This window comes from Silurus meridionalis, chromosome 25 (genome assembly GCF_014805685.1).
Source record: "Silurus meridionalis isolate SWU-2019-XX chromosome 25, ASM1480568v1, whole genome shotgun sequence".
Classification (NCBI taxonomy): domain Eukaryota; kingdom Metazoa; phylum Chordata; class Actinopteri; order Siluriformes; family Siluridae; genus Silurus; species Silurus meridionalis.
In genome coordinates, this window is record NC_060908.1 from 15,003,240 (window position 1) to 15,022,462 (window position 19,223).

At 42.0% G+C, this 19,223-nt stretch overlaps 1 protein-coding gene across 5 annotated transcripts in view; it reads left to right on the top strand.

The window, feature by feature from the left end:
- Positions 1-18,550, top strand: part of mink1 (misshapen-like kinase 1) — a 40,622-nt gene extending 22,072 nt beyond the window's left edge. The window contains exons 13-32 of one of the 5 annotated variants that reach the window (XM_046839181.1): positions 393-479; positions 2,015-2,212; positions 2,945-3,115; positions 3,543-3,809; positions 3,892-3,971; positions 4,830-4,933; positions 5,448-5,542; positions 5,807-5,830; positions 7,073-7,221; positions 7,344-7,464; positions 8,203-8,319; positions 8,450-8,561; positions 8,690-8,845; positions 9,028-9,171; positions 9,497-9,631; positions 9,857-9,957; positions 10,061-10,210; positions 10,533-10,692; positions 10,823-10,962; positions 12,221-18,550. In XM_046839181.1, coding sequence (XP_046695137.1) covers positions 393-479; positions 2,015-2,212; positions 2,945-3,115; positions 3,543-3,809; positions 3,892-3,971; positions 4,830-4,933; positions 5,448-5,542; positions 5,807-5,830; positions 7,073-7,221; positions 7,344-7,464; positions 8,203-8,319; positions 8,450-8,561; positions 8,690-8,845; positions 9,028-9,171; positions 9,497-9,631; positions 9,857-9,957; positions 10,061-10,210; positions 10,533-10,692; positions 10,823-10,962; positions 12,221-12,304 — 2,595 coding nt within the window. In that variant the 3' untranslated portion in view covers positions 12,305-18,550. The remainder of the gene's footprint in view (positions 1-392; positions 480-2,014; positions 2,213-2,944; positions 3,116-3,542; positions 3,810-3,891; positions 3,972-4,829; positions 4,934-5,447; positions 5,543-5,806; positions 5,831-7,072; positions 7,222-7,343; positions 7,465-8,202; positions 8,320-8,449; positions 8,562-8,689; positions 8,846-9,027; positions 9,172-9,496; positions 9,632-9,856; positions 9,958-10,060; positions 10,211-10,532; positions 10,693-10,822; positions 10,963-12,220) is intronic. The other 4 variants (XM_046839184.1, XM_046839182.1, XM_046839183.1 and 1 more) reach the window with 4 other exon arrangements.
- Positions 18,551-19,223: the final 673 nt, after the last annotated feature.

Consider the following 19,223-nt stretch of genomic DNA (forward strand, 5'->3'; position numbering starts at 1 on the left):
AATGATGGGTCACGATACGGTTTTATTCGGAGCGTTCGAAATCCATTTAGATCAATTTATATACCTACATTTATTTATTTAGTCTCTAAAGATCGGAAAACTCCATCACACACCAGTTGGATGTCCAATATTTGCATTATTAGGGTCCACATAAGGTGTGCCCCAGACAACATATTCATAATCCAACTCTGTGTACACACACACACACACACACACACACACACACACACACACACACACATGGTGGTGCAAGCAGAAGGCATGAGATCAGCCCTTTTCCAAGAATCTCTTTTTTTCTTCAAGTATTTCCATTCTTTCTCCTTTCTCAGCTCGTTCTTGTCTCCGTTCTTCTTTCCCTTTTCTCTTCTTCTCTCACTCTTTCTGCTCCGTAGGAATTTATAAGGCATAAGCTGGAGGAAGAGCAGAGGCAGTTAGAAATCCTCCAGCAGCAGCTTCTGCAGGAGCAGGCCTTGCTGATGGTAACGCTCTCCTCTCGAACTCTTGCGCTGCCCTCACCGCCACTACTGCGACTACTCCTACTACTACTTCTGTTCGAGTTGATGCGTCTCAGGTTTCCGCTCGTCTTTTAATGGATTGCGCTTTAATCCCGGACACGTTGGGGGGGTCGTGGAAATCATATTTACATTTCCCCAGGTGAGGAAAGAACTAAAAATTTCCTGAAATGGTTGAAGAATGCTGGCAGGAGGAAAAGAGGAAGGTCAAGGAGGAGGTTTATGGATGTGGTGAGGGAAGACATGCATATATCCACCTACTAACAGGTGCCATGATGAAGAGATCACTGATCAGTTTGTACTCTATGGATAAAAGTTTGTGGACACCTAAGCATAAGATTTGTGGGAAATGTGGGAAGTAGTAGCTCAGTGGTTAGGGCTCTGGGTTACTGATCGAAAGGTTGGGGGTTTAAGCCCCAGTATCGCCAAGCTGCCCCTTTTGGGCCCTTGAGCAAGGCCCTTAACCCTCTGTGCTTCAGGAGCATTGTATCCTGGCTCACTTTTCACTCTAAACCCAAGTTTCCTTACATCACTTTGATATGCGATTTTCATCAAGTCTAATACAGCGGTTCAGGACCAGGTTGCATGAACAGTTTTGCGTCTGACGTATATCAGATCTACGACGACATTCCAGAAGAGGTTAACGTGCAACACTGCACCCGTGTGATCATGAACTAAAGGTTTAATCGCGTAAATGTAGCTGACGCGCGAGAAACCGGAGACTCCGCTTGTAGAGATTTCTAGAACAAGTCCTCGGGGAGGACAGAATCTACCCCGTTTATGGGGGAAAAAAAGAAAACGTGCCGTGCAATTGTGTGGAAATGAGACGCATCAGCAAGTGGTGCGCCGATCAGGATTTTTGGGGGCGATCACTGGTAGCTGTATCGTCCGATGCCGATAACCAATCACAGGGTCTGTTTAAAGACTTTATTTATTTATGCTACATGATAAATAACATCAAACCGCATCAAGTAAAAAAATTTTTATAAAATTTTTTTTGTTTTAATTTGCTTGCATTAATGACCTAAATTTTTGTTTGTGGTTGCTTTGAGTGTATGCACTTTATTTTTAATAGAGAAAAAAAGCATAAATTCAGATTAATGAAGAACACAAAAAATAAATATATATAAATCCTGCCGTTCATTGCGCCCCACCTGTCACGCCTTTATTTGCCACTAGGGGGCCACACCCTACACATTGAGAATTTTCTTGGTACACACGTTTGCTATTGTCTTTTTCACAATCCTTGTAGAGACACCAGATCGGTGAGGCCATTTTTATCAGCGCGTGACAAATTTGTCTCGCAAGTTTTGCGCCATCTGCTCGGCCCTTCTGGAGCGGCCTTTATAGAGACGGCCGATCGAACATACCAACGCGATTATCGGCCGATTTAGGATCGGCGACCGATCGATCGGAGCACCCGTAGCTGCAACCCAGAACATGTCAAATTTGTCTTGGACCCCTGATTTTTGTTTGAATCGGTGTGTGTGTGTGTACTTTAGGAGTATAAGAGGAAGCAGCTGGAGGAGCAGAGGCAGTCGGAGAGGCTACAGAGGCAACTGCAGCAGGAGCACGCTTACCTCGTCTCCCTGCAACAGCAGCAGCAGCAGCAGCAGCAACAACAACAACAGCAGGAGAAGAAACCGCTTTATCATTACAGCAAGAACCTGGATAACAACAAGCCTGCCTGGGCCAGAGAGGTCCATACACACACATACACACTAATGCACCACTACATTTATGAGGTGGTGTCAAAAACTTTCCAGACTATCTGTTTACAAGAAAGAAAACTTTTGTTTATCTACGTTTACACACTATCACCTAAAAAACTATCATCTGCAAAGTCTCTTTGCACAGCAATACAGCTCTCACAGTGTTCCTGCCACTTCTGGAATATATCCTGGAAGTCTTGTTTCAGAAGCGCCTTCTGAGATTTTCGTGCCGGATCTCGGCAATGGTGTCAAAGCGGCGACAGGAAGCAGGCGAAGATATGTGTATATATGTGACAGTTTATATGTATACATGCACACGGTCAGAACAGCACCAGTTGCACAGCTTCCAGTGTACACAGGACAATGTCTTTTGGCACACTGATTATGAAGTTCGGTGCTCCCTGTGACTGTGTGTGCAGCCTCGTGCTGCCATCTGGTGGCGTGTTACAAAACTAGACTCGAAACTTTTTGATTCCACCTCGTACTACACATATGCAGTAAAAATAATTGTCATATTTTAGAGACCCCCAGTAATTGAAAAGTTACACTTTTATATTTTACAAAGCCCTAAAACTGGAGACTCTTCCAAAATCATCAATACAATATTTATACTTTCTGTTTATGTGGCACTTTTGGAAGGCCCTATTGGGGAGGCATTACTATAGATACCATAACAAACCATAACACCCCTCTCTCTCTCTTTCTTTCTTTCCATTTCAGGTGGAGGAGCGGAGTAAACTGAACAGACAGGGTTCACCCAAAATCTGCACCACCGTTTCCGACACGAACATCCAGTCACGATCTGACTCGATCAGCCAATCAGGAGGCGTGCAGGCTGCGCAGACTCCGCCCATGCAGAGACCCGTCGAACCCCAAGGTGGCCAGGGCAAGGTGTGTGGAAATGGAGCGCATGTCTTCTTTTACCTTCACCTTCTAATTAACTGTTCGAGTTTCATTATGAATGGCATTTGAAATCAGTATCAATGTTGAACATCTGGACTGTGTAGCAGTGAGGTTTTGAGTGCAGGTGTACCTTACCGGTGGCTCTCCTGTTCAAAATGTTCTGCTTTCACTTCTGCTTTCTGTTTCCCTTCAGTGACTGTATCCTTCTCTCTTTCCTTTCTGTTTTGCTCTCCTACATCCTCCTTCCTCTCCCTCCTCCGCCACGGAACCCCCTTCCTCGGCTTGGGATCGCCGAACCTTCCTGTTCTTTTCCTCACCTACTTTTCCAACTAATAATAATGCACGCCTCTCACTTTCTCGCCGCCTTTCCCGTGCCTTCTCAACGCTTGCACCTCCTTTTCGATGCCTGGCGTAGTTCCAGATGGCACACCTGGTGCCCCTGAAGCCGTACGCCGCGCCCGTGCCGCGCTCCCAGTCCCTCTGCGATCAACCCACTAAGACCATGTCCGCCTTCCCCACCCAGGACACCTCCCCCACCCCAACACCCCGGCCACTGCACTCGCGCGAGCTCGTCCGCCAGAACTCGGACCCCACGTCTGAAAGCCCCGCCCCTCAGCAGCGCCCAATAAGAGACGACCACGGCCCTTGGATCCGCCTCCCTGAGATCGAACAGCCTCCAAAGGTACATGGACTTTTATCAGAGAACCGTTTTAACGCGCCGATGTAAAAAAAAAAAAACGAGTAAATATATTTCTATTTTGTAGATTCCTCAGAGAACCGCGTCTATCGCTACGGCTCTTAACACTAACCTGTCGTCTGGGATCAGGCACCCAGTACGGGCCAGGTAACACATCTCACCCACCCATACACACACACCAGAAATTCAACTGGAAACCTTCTAGAACATTCCACAAGATCTTTATTCATTTCCGTACGCAGAAAATATCTTAAACTCTAATTACAATTATTTTTCTTAGTTTTATTGATTTCTTATTAAAAATGATTAAAACCACAACAGAGCTGATCAGTATACAGCTGACGCACAACATGCATTTAAACACAATAATAACAATGTTGTTATTATGAAAGCGTGACCATGGAAAGGTAAGGTATAGATCGAAACAGAACACAGGATAGAACAGGAAAAAAAGATAAACAACACTTGGGCAGGGGTCTTCAACGTTTTTCAGTTCAAGGACCAATCATATTACGGCAGTTATATTATGTAAACAATTAGAACTATGTTGTTGTACACACATCATTGTCTGTATATTTTTTTAATATACATTTTCAAATCTTTTATGCATCATAAACATATATTTTGCGATTAAAATCAGATTTGCAGTTTCATACATTTATTATCCATGAACTTCAGCTCGATCTTTAATGTAGTCATTATAATATATTTAAATTTAAGATTTTATCTTTGATGTTTTTTACAAAAATGATTTGTGATTGAACATTAATTAGCGAAACCCCCTGCAGTACCTCTAGGGGTCACGGACCCCTGGGTGAAAACCCATGGTCTTGCTCTTTCAAGTAAATTCCACAAAGGGGCCCCACATCCGCCAGAATAATTCACAATTGCGGATTTTTATTACACTGATTCGGCTTAATTCCCCATGAGCGCCGTTTGCAGTTCAGTACGAAAGAGTTTAGGGAAACAAAAATCGGTGGTTGACTTTTGTTTTGTGCCTGTCAGCAATCCAGATTTGAGCCGCAATGACCGCTGGGAAAGAGGAGACAGCATGAGCCTCATGTCCAACCTGCCTCAGACCGGCTCCCTGGAGAGACACCGCATCCTCAGTGAGTTTTCCGATTCCACGATTTCAATATGACATATACACCGATGAGGAATAACATTATGAGCGGTGAAGCGAAGAACACTGATTATCTCTTCATCATGGCACCTGTTAGTGGGATGTGTTCATTATTAAGCAGCAAGTAAATGTTTTGTTTTCAAAGTTGATGTGTTAGAAGCAGGAAAAATGGGCAAGCGTAAGGATCTGAGCGTTATGGAGAGGAGGTGGGAGGTGCACTTGAGATGGTTTGGTCGTGTGCAGAAGAGGAACATGGGTTATATCAGTAGGAGAATGCTGAGGATGGAGTCATCAGGCAGGAGGAGGTTTATGGATGTGTTGAGGGGAAGACGTGCAGGTGGATGGTTTGATTGAGGCAGATGTAGAGAAGAGAGCAGTATGGAGACGGATGATCCGCTGTGGCGGCCCCTAACAGCCCCTAACATAATGCAGAATCAGTAGGAGCTGTGGACCCCTGATCTACACAGAACCTAATAGCGTCTCTCGTATTACAATTTTAGGTTCGTCCAAAATGGACTCGTCTCCCATCCTTTCCCACGACGGCCGACACAAACCTGGAGAATCCCGCACCTCATCCAGACCTAGCAGACCAGCGGTAGAACACACACACACACAGACACACACACACACACACACACACACACACACACACACAATTCAGCTTAACACAAGCATGCAGGCTGTGAAAACATTCCAGCTATAAAAAAAAATACTCTTGCTGACTTTGCAGAAACTTCCCCCTGCTATGTTTAACTATTAAACAAAATATTTCCTTCTGTTTTAATACTAACCTCGAAACTCTCGTCTTTCTGCCACTGTTGTTTTTTTGTGTGCTTCCAATCCTCCTTTTGATCCTCAGAGCTATAAGAGAGCAATAGGAGAGGTTAGTACCTGTGTGTGTGTGTGTGTGTGTGTGTGTGTGTGTGTGTGTGTGTGTGTGTGTGTGTGTGTGAAGTTTGTTTGCATGCCAGGAACTCCTTTTGCCCCCTAATAAGCCCTGGAAACTGACAGAATACTTATTTGATCCGATTTAATGACCGCTAACGATCCCATGCAGCGAGCGAGCGTCTGTCTTCAGAATTACGCTTTTCTGGGATCGTTAATTTTGTTGAAACCCAGTGAGGAATGATGTTCAGGGTGAGGAATGTTTATCCTGGTCAAAGGTAATGCTTCCCCGATGACTCAAGAACCTTTGCTTTCGCTTTTCCGGTATTGACTGCACAGATTCAGTTGCAGCAAACACGAGGAAAGGGAAAGACTTATTAAAGAAAACGGTGCAGCAAAAGCAAAAAATATTGCATTATTTATTTATTTATTTATTTGCTCCAAATTAAATCCAAGAGCAGAGGCAGAAAAAAATTGCTTAGAAATTCGTACCCAAAATTACCATTTAGCCAGTCAGGAGTGTAGGGTTGCAAAATTCTGGAAATGTTCTAAATTGGAAAGTTTCCATGGGAATAAACTGGGAATTTACACAATTGCAGGTAACAGTGAACTTAAATGTAGTTGGGATAAAAAATCTTGCAGGATAATTTCAGTTAAAACAACCAGATTTAATGCAATTTGAGTAAAATTTCTCTCCTGCACATTCAGCAATCACATGCACACAGCACACTTACTGCAGGGCCACTGAGGCCACGCCTCCTGCATGCACTGCGCATTCCTCAATCACATAACACACATCAATTCTTGAATCCTGCACGTCAAAATAATTTTAAAAAACGTCGTGGACGAGTATTAATTACACAAATATCGCATACATTGATGTTTAAAACTTTGTGCTCTCTGTAAGCTATTGTGCAACACAATTATACAAACAAACATAGTATTTTTTAGCATTTATTCAACTTGTCATTATTTAAAAAATCTATATTAGTTTGTCAGTTTATGACCAAAATGTTACAGTTTGTTTGTATATGAGAGTTTGTGTAAATTTCCCCAGATTTCAAATGAATTTCTATGAATTCCTGTAAATTCCTGGCTAGTTTCCCACTTTGAATATTTCCAGAATTAAACAGAATTCTAGTTCCCGGACATTTTTCCGCCCCTTGGCAACCCTGCTCAGGAGTAGATCCGCTTGTAGGTCCCTTTGCATAACGTGATTGTGATTGTTCTGCCGTATCAGGATCACGGGCTGTACTCGAAGGAGCGCGCTGAGGAACAGCCACGTCCTCCGGTGAAGGCCAACGACTACTCGTCTTCCTCAGAGAGCAGCGAGAGCAGCGAGGAGAGCGAGAGTGGAGAAGGGCAGGAGGAGGAGAGTCCCACTGACCGGTAAGGAGAGAAGGAGAGAGAAAGCAAAACCGTGTTTCTTCAGATGCACAAAATTCTCTCCAGAACGTTAGAACATCCAGGTGTGTGAAAGCTTTATCATTGGTCTTTCTCTTTGGTGTTAGGCCACGAGACCCAGACTCGGACTCAGTGAACACCATGGTGGTCCACGAGGAGGAGGAGGGGGAAGGAGGAGAGGAAGAGCGAGCCGGGGGTTACGGCGATCAAACCATGCTTGTTCAGAGGGTGAGATACGACTCTGTGTGTGTGTGTGTTGGAATCAATGTACTTTTTCCAACAGGAAAATTCAGGTGGGGCTACCGAACTTCTTTCCTTGAGGGGCACATCGTTTTTCCTGTCTTTAATTCTGTAACATTGGCCAGAGTGACTACCAGGATTATTGTGGAGAATTTAGGATTTTAAGTGTATTTATTACGACTCTCAATGCTAGATTCCAATGTTGTTTTTGCAATAGTTTGGATTGTACTCGCCGAAAATCGATTAATCAGCCGATAGTTTTTAAAATAGGTATTGGATATAAAAAAAACACTTCATGTGAAATATTACTGAATTTAAAAAAAAAGGAGTACTGAGGCATGAAACAGTGCTTGAGGAAATATATGAATTAATATAATATTATTAATAAACTATGAATAAGATATATAATATAGCGCTCTCCATGCAGCACGCAGTCTTGCATGAAAAAACAAGCAGCATGTGGTGTCATGGAGTCGCCTGTAGAGGCCGCTCTTGTAATGACAAGTATGGATTTTTTATGATTGGCGATTGTTCCGGCAACTATCGGTGGGTCGACCTCGGTTAATAACTACGGGTAAATTTTAGTTTGAAAGCCAACCTTTATTATCAAATACAGATATGATATGAGTAAAACATATTTAAAATTTGTATTTAAAAATATGGTCCTCACATTGTTTAGAGGGTCGTTCTATATGTGAGAATTGCTCTGATTGTGTTTGTTTTCAGACTCCTGAGAAGCGCAATCATAACGGATACACCAACCTACCTGACGTGGTTCAGCCGTCCCACTCCCCCACCGACTCCGCCTCCCACTCCTCTCCTGGCAAAGACTCCACTTTTGACGTAAGATTTTTTTCTGGGCGGGGGGGTTCATTCTGCAAAATGATTTAACATTAAATCTGTCGTTCAAAAAAAATACCCGTATTGATCTGAATTTGCCGTATTTTAAGTCGTGTAACCGTCCTGGTTTCAGTATCAGTCCAGAGGTTTGGTCAAGGCTTCTGGGAAATCTTCTTTCACCACTTTTGTGGATCTCGGAATGTACCAGCCGTCAGGAGGGACGGGGGAGCCCATCACAGTGGGAGGTTAGTTACTATGAAACGAAGAGATTTATGAGGGAGAACCTGAGCACTGTACTACTGTAGACTGATAAAGAACTTCACGCTGTACATTTATTAGTGCAAAAGAAGACTAAAGGTGTGTGTGTGTGTAGGTCTGGGTTCTCGGTTTGACCAACTGAAGTTGGAGGTGAGAAAAGGCTCCATGGTGAACGTGAACCCCACAAACACTCGGCCTGTCAGCGACACCCCCGAAATTCGCAAATACAAGAAGAGGTTTAACTCCGAGATCCTCTGCGCTGCACTTTGGGGTACGGTGTGTGTGTGTGTGTGTGTGTGTGTGTGTGTGTGTGTGTGTGTGTGTGTGTGTGTGTGTGTGTGTGTGTGTGAGACACACACGCTGCAGGTGTTAACACCTACTGGACTCCCGGATTTTTGTGCATGTTAGGCCTTACGTGTGTGTGTGTGTGTGTGTGTGTGTGTGTGAATGCAGGTGTAAACTTGCTGGTTGGAACAGAGAACGGGTTAAAGCTGCTGGACCGCAGTGGGCAGGGCAAAGTGTATCCACTTATCAACTCCCGCAGGTTCCAGCAGATGGATGTGCTTGAAGGACTCAACCTGCTAATCACCATATCAGGTTTTCTACCTGTTCTTTATATAAATTACTTCATTTTTGTCAAGTCTAATTAAAATTTCTTGCAATTCCGACCGTTTTCTCACAATTCCAATTTTGTCTGCCAAAGCCGACTTCGTTTTCTCGCTATTCCGACTTTATTTCTCGTGCTGTAAAGCTGTCTGGACAGAGGGGGCGGTGCTGCACGATTATCTAATACAAGTAGGAATTGCGAGAAGTCGGAATTGTGAGAAATAAAGTCGGAATTGGGCAAAAAAAAATGTCTTTGCTTTTACACAAATTAATGTAGTAGGATGTGTGGCTTTAACTCCACGTCTCTCTCTGTCAGGAAAAAAGAACAAGGTGCGAGTGTATTACTTGGCCTGGTTGAGGAACAAGATCCTCCATAACGACCCCGAGGTGGAGAAGAAGCAGGGCTGGACCACTGTAGGGGAAATGGAGGGTTGTGTGCACTACAAAGTGGGTAAGTGTACACTTTAGGGTCAAGATCCTTTCAACTTGCTGGTGTGTGTGTGTGTGTGTGTGTGTGTGTGTGTGTGTCTATATGTTGAACATGGAACTCATGCTGCATCACTAATTGCTTTGATTGCCGACATGAATTCTCAAAACCGTCCTGGTTTTTATTTGTCAATTTGTTTTGTGTGTGTGTGTGTGTGTGTGTGTGTGTGTGTGTGTGTGATGCACTCAGTGAAATACGAGCGGATCAAATTCTTGGTCATCGCCCTGAAGAATGCAGTGGAGGTATATGCCTGGGCTCCCAAACCCTATCACAAATTTATGGCCTTCAAGGTTAGAACACACACACACACACACACACACAAACGCATTTGACCAACATGATGTTTTCATGCCTCTTTAACCTCCTCGTCTCTCTCTCTCTCTCACCCTCTAGTCGTTCACTGACCTGCCCCACCGACCCCAGCTGGTCGACCTGACCGTAGAAGAAGGACAGAGGCTGAAGGTCATCTACGGTTCGAGCGCCGGCTTCCATGCCATCGACGTAGATTCCGGAAACAACTACGACATCTACATTCCTGTCCACGTGAGTCATCGAGGCTGTGCTGGATGTGGAGATGGAGAGAACGAGGTGTACTCCGGCGCAGAGTGTTTTTGTGCACTTTGCTGCCACCTGGTGGTTGCATGCGGGACAGATTAGTAGTGATGCAGATTTTCTTCCCATTTTGCAAGAAATAACACTAAATGCAACTATAAATGAATAAAAATAAACCTAACACACACACGTTTATACTTCTACAGGTATTTCCTAATCAGAAAGAAACACTTTTCATAAATCAGTAGATTCTAAAGGTGTGTGTGTGTGTGTGTGTGTGTGTGTGTGTGTGTGTGTGTGTGTGTGAGAGCAGATCCAGTCTCAGGTGACTCCGCATGCGATCGTCTTCCTTCCCAGCTCCGACGGAATGGAGATGCTGCTGTGTTACGAGGATGAGGGAGTGTACGTCAACACCTACGGCCGCATCATCAAAGACGTGGTGCTGCAGTGGGGAGAGATGCCCACCTCTGTCGGTAGGACTCACACACTCAGATTTTGAGCACCATATGTATGAAAACCATAGCTGGCAATGTTGCACTAGAAACATATAGAAGGAAATTGACTTCTTTCTCTCGCTTTTTTTCTCTCCCTCTTTCTCTCTAGCTCATATCTGTTCTAATCAGATCATGGGCTGGGGTGAGAAGGCTATAGAGATCCGCTCGGTAGAGACCGGTCACCTGGACGGAGTGTTCATGCACAAGAGAGCTCAGAGACTCAAGTTCCTGTGTGAGAGAAACGACAAGGTCTGAGATCCATCACAAGCTTTCACATGTACAGGGTGTAACAGGGAATGTTGGAACCCTGGGGTGTGGGCAATAGTTTGGACCTGGTGAGAACTTGTTTTGAAACCCTTGCCATTAGTTATAATGGAGTGGTGCGAATAATCAAGAATAGTTATAGTGTGAATGGAATTTTGGCATCATTCCTGTCTGCTTATTTCCAAAAAACGGGTTCAGCCTTAAAAAAAAAAAAAAAAGTCCCAGGTGGTGTTGAACGAACCACACAGAATATCGGGGCTGTCAGAACTGCCATGGTGAGGAGCCCTCGCCGCTCCGTTCCACAACACGCTGAGTTGTGTCGTTTCTTGTTGTAACCGCATGAGCAGACGGGACCCGATCATGATCGATAGTGGATTTTACCGAAGGTTGGATGGTCCTCGCAGATAACCGATTAATCAACCGACATGTTTTTAAAATGGATACTGGATAGCAAAGAAAAAAACTAACGTCAAACTTGCAAAAGTAAATAAATATGAATATGTTTAATAATAAATATATAATATAATGAATAAATTATCATTTCTAAACGGTAGCGCTCTCAGTGCAGAGCGAAGTCTCGTGTGTAAAAACAAACAGCATGTAGTGTCAGCGGTTCGCCTCTAGGGGCCGCTCTTGCAACGATTGTGGGCCGAAAGCCTGTATGGATTTTTGCCAACAGTTCCAGCAATCAACTATGGCTGACGTTTAATCGTCAAAACCGACGATTCGTTCGACCTCTAATAACGACGACACTGGAAACGGCGCCCTTTGTGCAGCAAATCACATTCTTATGGCTTTTACAGTGAAGGATTCAGGGGCGGGGAATACATTTCCAGGAGCATCCGGGGAATTTCGGAAATATTCCAAGTTGAAAACTTACCAGGAATTTATTGGAATTAATTAGAACATTTCTGGAAATGTTTATAAACTTACATTCTTGCTTGGTCATAAGGTGACATGCATACAAACGAATAGATTTTTTTTAAAGTGACATTTTTTACTTTAATTTAATTGTAAGTATAATTTTGTTGCACAGTAGCTTTCACACAGTGCAAAGATGCTTTAAACATAAATGTATGTAATATTTATGTAATTTAGGTAAATATGAAGACGGACATGCATTTGATGTGCAGGATTCAAGAAATTGTGTGTTATGGAGGAATGCACAGTGCATGTAGGGGGCGTGGCCTCAGTTAGCAGCACAACTAATAAAAATCTCTCTCTCTCTCTCTCTCTCTCACAGGTATTCTTTGCGTCGGTGAGGTCCGGAGGAAGCAGTCAGGTCTACTTCATGACCCTGAACAGAAACTGCATTATGAACTGGTGATAGAGCAGTCATGTGACCACCGTTCCCTCCACTCTTTCTCTCCTTATCCAGTTCCCTGTATATCTCTGTTTCGCTTTCTCTCACACACACATTCTAACACACACTGTAAATAGATACAGTGCCCACACGCTTTGGCTCACACACAGCAAGGCCTCACATACACACAACTCCCAGAAATGCGCGCACACACACACACACACACATGCGCACACGCTCAAACACATACACACACACACACACACACACACACACACTCCATACTGTCATTAGGAGAAATGGATGTTCGCTTAACAATGAGCCTGTTGTACAAATATTTCTGGGGATGATCAGCGTGTGGGTGTGTACGCTTGTGCGCACCAGGCGCTTGTGTGTGTGTGTGTGTGTGTTGCGAGGCACGATGACACTGAATGGCTTCGCATTTAGTTTTTCAGCACCAGAACAAAATCATTTTGCTTTTATTAGAGATTCCAGTGGATTCGTGGTTTGTTTTTCTTTGCTACAAGATTCTTTTCATTTCATTTCATTGCGTTTTTTTTTACATTCCAACTCGAACACCACCGAAGAGAAGAGACGAAGAAGCGGCAGCATGCGACAGCTGACGGTTTTCCCGGCGCTCGTCGCCGCCCCCTGCCGCTTCCAGGCTGTACTGCAGCATCTGTAATTTTCCATTTTCACACTGTAATCCAGTAGCGTAGTCGTTCAATCTTAAAACAGTTTAACAAAATATATCGGTGACTTTACGTTTTCGGCCTAGCGGAACGTTTTAGACTAACGTTAGAGGAGCGGTCATATTTCCGGCTCGTCCGCTCTCGTTTAAGTTTTCCCTTCGTATCGATCGTATATAGTCGCCGCTTTTAAGAATCTTGGGTTCGGCTTGTCGCTCGCACAGTACCGACGAGCGACCACTATTACGAGCAGTCTCTCTGATTTAGCCTTGAAGAATGCTTCTTCTTTTTTTTTCTTCTTTTTCTTTCTCTATAATTTTTTTTTTTGTCTGAAGTTCCAGTATATCTCGGGCTGTTTGATATTCTCTGTATGTATAGGTATTTGGTATTTGATTCCTACTTTAATAATCTTTTGCTGTTCTCTTGCAATACCGTGCTGTAATCGTGCTGTACTCGTTCAAAGTTTTCACGAGGTCGAGTTCCTCTAAAAAGAAAAAAAAAAAAAACACAGTCGGATTACGAGGTCGGGGAGAAATCGTATTTTTGGTTTTTTTGGCAGCAGAGACGTGGACTTATATTGAGTTGAAATCAATAGATGAAGCGAATGGTGGAGATTTGTAATGTAAAAGAAAGTTTAGAACTGAAAATCAGCCGAGGCATTGGAGGGAGAACGGACGCGAGTCGATAAAATACAAGAAAGCAGTTCTGTGCCTAGTGATGATGATAAAGCGATTTTATTGCTTTCTGCATATTAGAGATCTCTGATATTGCTGATTTTTTGCTTTTCTTCAGCTTGAACGGATTATTGTTTAAAACTTGGGGGTTTCTGCTGCCAGAAAAAAAAACAACTCCCTGGTGTAACATAAAGCCTTATTTGAATGAAAATCTAAAAAAAAATATATATATATATATATATATATATATATATATATATATATATATATATATATATATATATATAAAAATATGAAAATCTTTGATTTGGAGTGCATGGGATAAGCAGTGAGAATCATTTTGTTTGGTGAAAATAAAAATCGCTTTCATTAGTTAGTAAGACACGTTTTTTTTTTTGTTTGTTTGTTTGTTTATATTTAATTTCATTTGAAACCGTGACTTAGGCTTGGATTTTTTTTCCGTGCGTGTGTACGGGTGTGAGACTGTACTATAGCGTACACAGCGTGGGTCCAAAGCAATAGCAGTGTGACTGGCGAGCTGATTGCAGCTCTGCAATACTAGCAAAGCATCACAACATTTTCTTCTTCTTCTTTTTCTTCTTCTTCTTCTTGTTCTTCCCCCCGTTTTCACTATTCCTTATTATTCCTTAAGGTCTTCTGTGGATCCAAAAAAAAAAAAAAATCTTTGGTTTACAAATCGAGTTATATTATATAAATATTATTTTGTTTGTATAGCGAATTTCCTTCCTACATGCTCATTATGTAGTTTGTCATTTTAAGAAATCCGGACGTAGATTTAGACCCCTGTGGAGGAGAGAAGTAATAGCGCGATGAGGAAAAAAAAAATTGATGGACAGATCACTTTATTCATCCCAGAGCGAAATTTAAAAGCAAATCTACAGCATCTGGGAGTTGTTTTTGTTTGGGTTTTTTTTATTACAGAAAGCATATAATGAATCGTTACTACCAGAAAGATTATATATCTATATATAAATGAGTCGAATGAAAGATTCACGATTGTATAAAACATATAAAAGCACTTTGATCTCGCTGTTTTCTACCAGCCGAGAGACAGACTTAGTTTAATTACGAGGTGGTATCAAAAAGTTTCAAGTCTAGTTTTCTAACATGCCAGTAGATGGCAGCACGAGGCTGCACGCATGGTCACAGGGAGCACCGACCTTCATAAGTCAGTGTGCCAAAAGACATCGTCTTGTGTACACCAGGAGCTGTTCTGACCACGTGCGCTCTCCTTGCACGCGAGTTTCTCGCCAGAAACATGATCCCACTTCCGCACCCACCCTCCCTGGCATGATTTAGCTCCTTCAGACTTCGGATGAAGATCTTCGAGAAGAAGACTTTGATCAATGTGAGGTGATACCACCTCATATATTCGCTCTGTAATATACTATAGATGAAACGGATGTAAATTGAATCGAACTACACGTAGAAACATCTCGGTGTCTTTATGAAGCATTTCAGGGTGATCATGAGCGGCCATCTTGGATAAATTAGGAACGTATAAAATTGTACTCAAATGAAACCGAACAGATAATCAGTGGGATTTAAAAGCAAATGTGTGAAGTCTTGAGGTTTTTTTCTTTATTTTTTTTTTTAAATATATAAATACACTATATGGACAAATGTTTGTGGACAAATGACTATAAGATTGGTACTTTTTTTTTTTTCTTTTCTTTTTTCTTCCCCAATCGCATGGAGCGTCTTCATCTGCTGTTATAAGAGACTCCACTCTTCTGGGAAGATGTTTCATAGATTTTGATGGAGATTTGTGCTCATTCATAAAGTCAGGTACCATACTGATGTCTGTATCCTAAAGGTGTTCAATAGGGTTTAAACTCGGATCTATCATTTCTAACCCATTGGAAAGCAGATCAGCATGGAGGTGGTTTTGTGCACAGTTGCATCGTCATGGTGGAGCAGGTTTGGGTCTCCTACTTCTCCTAAGAGAATTTCAAGCTACCATCCAAAAAACACAATTGTGTGCCTCCAACATGGTGGTAACAGTTTGGGGGAAGAACCACATATTGCTGGAAAAGTCGTTTGTCCCAAAACCTTTGGTCATACAGTGTATTTCCATTAGTAATTAATTCAAAGGCAAAACTAAAGCAGGAAGTGAGTTTTTTTTATTTTTTTATTTATTTTTTTTTTATTTTTTTACCTCCAATGCACTGAAATGTAAATAGTGGGAAATGTAATCCACTGTTTAGACTTTAACAAATGTACTACTTTTAATTATTTAGTTTTTCACACACACACACGTCCATTTTGTGTTCAGTAAGCTTTTTTTATTAACGTTTGGGGAGGATCCCTAAACCCCCCCCCCACATTTGAACTGCCATGTTTACCGTTATATAGCAGTGCCTTGGAGCCGGGTTGTGGATGTTTTTGTGGGTTGTGTATGCATGTGTGTGTGTCAGCAAAGAATGCTGTAAGAGTGTATTTTTTATTTTATTTTTTTTAGTAATATGCCCCACCGAACTCCACCCCCTAATTACATAACTAGTTCAGGGAGGAAGTAGAACTAAATAAAGCCGGTGCAATCAGAGACGTATCTCGTGTCAAGAAAGTGCACTTAAACTGACGTTAAGTTCAGGCCCCGAAAAAAAAAAAAGCCATCGCATCTGGGAAGCTCCTCACCCCAAAAATGAAAGCAGGTCATAATATTTTTACGTGTAGAGAGGCCCGGGTCGGGACCCTCCGCCTGGGATGGACACATCGAACAGGATGAACTGAGATTCCGATCAAACAAGACAAAAGCTGGATATTTTTTATAGATTTCTTTTCTATATCGTTGCACACTGAACATAAAAACCTGAAAATATCCTGTCCTTTCATACAGGAAACAACTTTTCTTTTCTCCTTCCCTTCTTTTTCTGTAGTTCATGCTGAATTAGGTTTAATTGTGAACTCAATATAATCCGTTCCACTAGTTCAATTGTGCTTTAGTGAGTGAAGGCAGTGTGATAAGTGAATAATCAACACACAAAGACCTGGTGAATATTTTGAATATTCATTCGTCCTGAACTCTGAAATTCTATAATCAATTGTTAAATTTGAAATCAATTACAATACAAAGAGATGTTTTATTTTCATTCTGTATCCATATTGTGCTCTCTATCTGTCTGTCTGTCTGTCTGTCTGTCTGTCTGTCTGCACACCCACATATACATTGATGGATTGATAGGTAGATAGATAGATAGATATAGATCTGTCTCTCTCACTTGCTATATATATATATATGTCTCTCTCTCTCTCTCTCTCTCTCTCTCTCGTTTGTAAGCTTTAAGTTTCCGACCCTTGGCTGTAAAGGTTTGGGTTGCCATGGTGAGGATTCGCTTCCATGCGTCGTGATGTAGCGAATCCCCCCGTCTTCACACACACACACCATTTCCAGAATCTCGTGTTTCTCGATCGCTTTCGTCCGGAGCATTTCGTACCAAATGTTTAGCAGATGCATCAATATTTTCCCCACTGTCTAAAAAGATTTATTTTTTAAATAATTTATAAATCTATATCTAAATATATCTATAGATCCGAATAGTTTTAACGAGAGGATGTTCTATAAACGGTTTAAGATACCGAGAGTTTATTATGAAAGTGTACTCTGGGAAATGTAATCGATCACCCGAGGGTTATTTTGCTCCACGCGAGCTAGGGGGCGTACACTTCGCAACTGTAGCGAACGATCGCATTTTTCTCCGTAACGCCTCGGGGGCGGCCATAATGACGTTTTGAAGCACAATGTATATTTTCTGTTTTCGCCGTGCTGTGATTCAGTTAGGAGACTGCACTGATGCTCGCTCGCTCGCTCTCTCTCTCGTTCACTCACTCTGTGTGCTTTATAAAAGCGCGAGCGTGGGTGCGTGTATGTGTGAATAGGCGAGCTATTTTTGAACCAAGTATGTACTGTTCATGATTCTCCAGAAGAGAAAATGAGGAGGAGGATTAGAGTTAGGAGGAGAAAAAAAAACACCTCTTTTTTTTGGAGATTGTATGGACCATATAATTGTACGTAAGATCTTTCACTGTTCCTTCAGAGATTTTCGCTTTTTTCATTTAGCATCACGCAGACACAACACAGCACGATAACGACTTAGATACCACCAACGTATGTCAGATAAATAGTAAAGGATACGATCCAGATTAAGATGGCGCAGGTATTCCGGCGCTCAGACGGCGCAGTGCGATTTACGTTTCGTTACGCCATATTTAGGTCACGATGATGTCATAACGTGTACCAGGTCACGTGCGGATTCCATATGTGTTTACAGCATACTTTTTTACGACGACGGTGACGAGGTTGTGGTATGACGGGCTACTCTGCGGCGCCCCCTTTCTGCATACGTGCATAAATGTCGTTTTTTTAAAAATCACGCTGTTTAATTCTCAGGCGTATTTAGTGGCTTTGACCCCAGTGGTCTTCTGGAGGGAATTTAATACAAATCCAGTCTCAAGACTTTGGACTCATCCACAGGCAGCATGTAACTCACACCTGAAGATTTCAGGTCATTTTCCAGAAACATCTGGGGAATTTTGGAAATATTCAAAGTTGCCAATTACCAGGAATTTAAGGGAATTTATTAAGAAATATTGGGAAATGTATCATATACAAACATAAATCTCAACATTTTGTTTGTTCAGAAGTTCACATGCAGCCACGCAATAGATTTTTGAAAAAATGACATGTTTGACTTTGATTTAATTGTTAGTATCATTTTTGGCACATTGAAATATAAATGTATGTAATATTTGTTATTTACGTGAACACTCGCCAAGATGGACGTTTTTTGACGTGCAGGATTCAAGAAATGGTGTGCATGTGATTGAATGTGCAAGTAGAAATTTAACTAAAATCACATTAAATCTGGTTGTTTTAACCAAAGTTATCCTGCAAGGTTTTTTTTTTATTCCAACTACATTTAAGTTCTCTGTTACCTGCAATTTTGTTAATTCCCATTTATTCCCATAGAAAGTTTCCAGGTTGGAAAATTCCGAAAATTTTGCAACCCTTCTGAGTCGCGGCTTTTTTCCCCCCCACAGTGATGAACCAATCAGGAATTTTGTGTGTGGGTCATGTGACCGGTTGTGTTTCAGGTAGCGTGTGTGTGTGTGTGTGTGTGTGTGTGTGTGTGTGTGTGTGTGTGTGTCGCCTCCTTTCCATACTATTAGACTTGATCCTATAGTAGTAGTTATATATTACCCCTGATTGATTTAGTCAATTTGGTTAGTGTGTGTGTGTGTGTGTGTGTGTGTGTGTGTGTCTAGGGGGTCTTTGGTTGATTCTGATTGCATAACCAGGAGAGGTCAAAGGACAGTAGAAAGTCTATATAAAGTCGATATCCTCTGTGATGGGTTAATAATTATTCCGATCTTTTTTTTTCCCCTATATATATAATTGTTTTTATTTTTTTTCCTTCAATGTTATCCTCTTTTCAAATGAACGAATAAGTAGATATTTTTTCTGGAGTGTGTTTACTTTCGAGAGCAAACGATTTTAACGACCTGACGGTTTTCAGTTTCAGTGTTTCGGGATGAAATCATACATCTGTAATGTCTTAA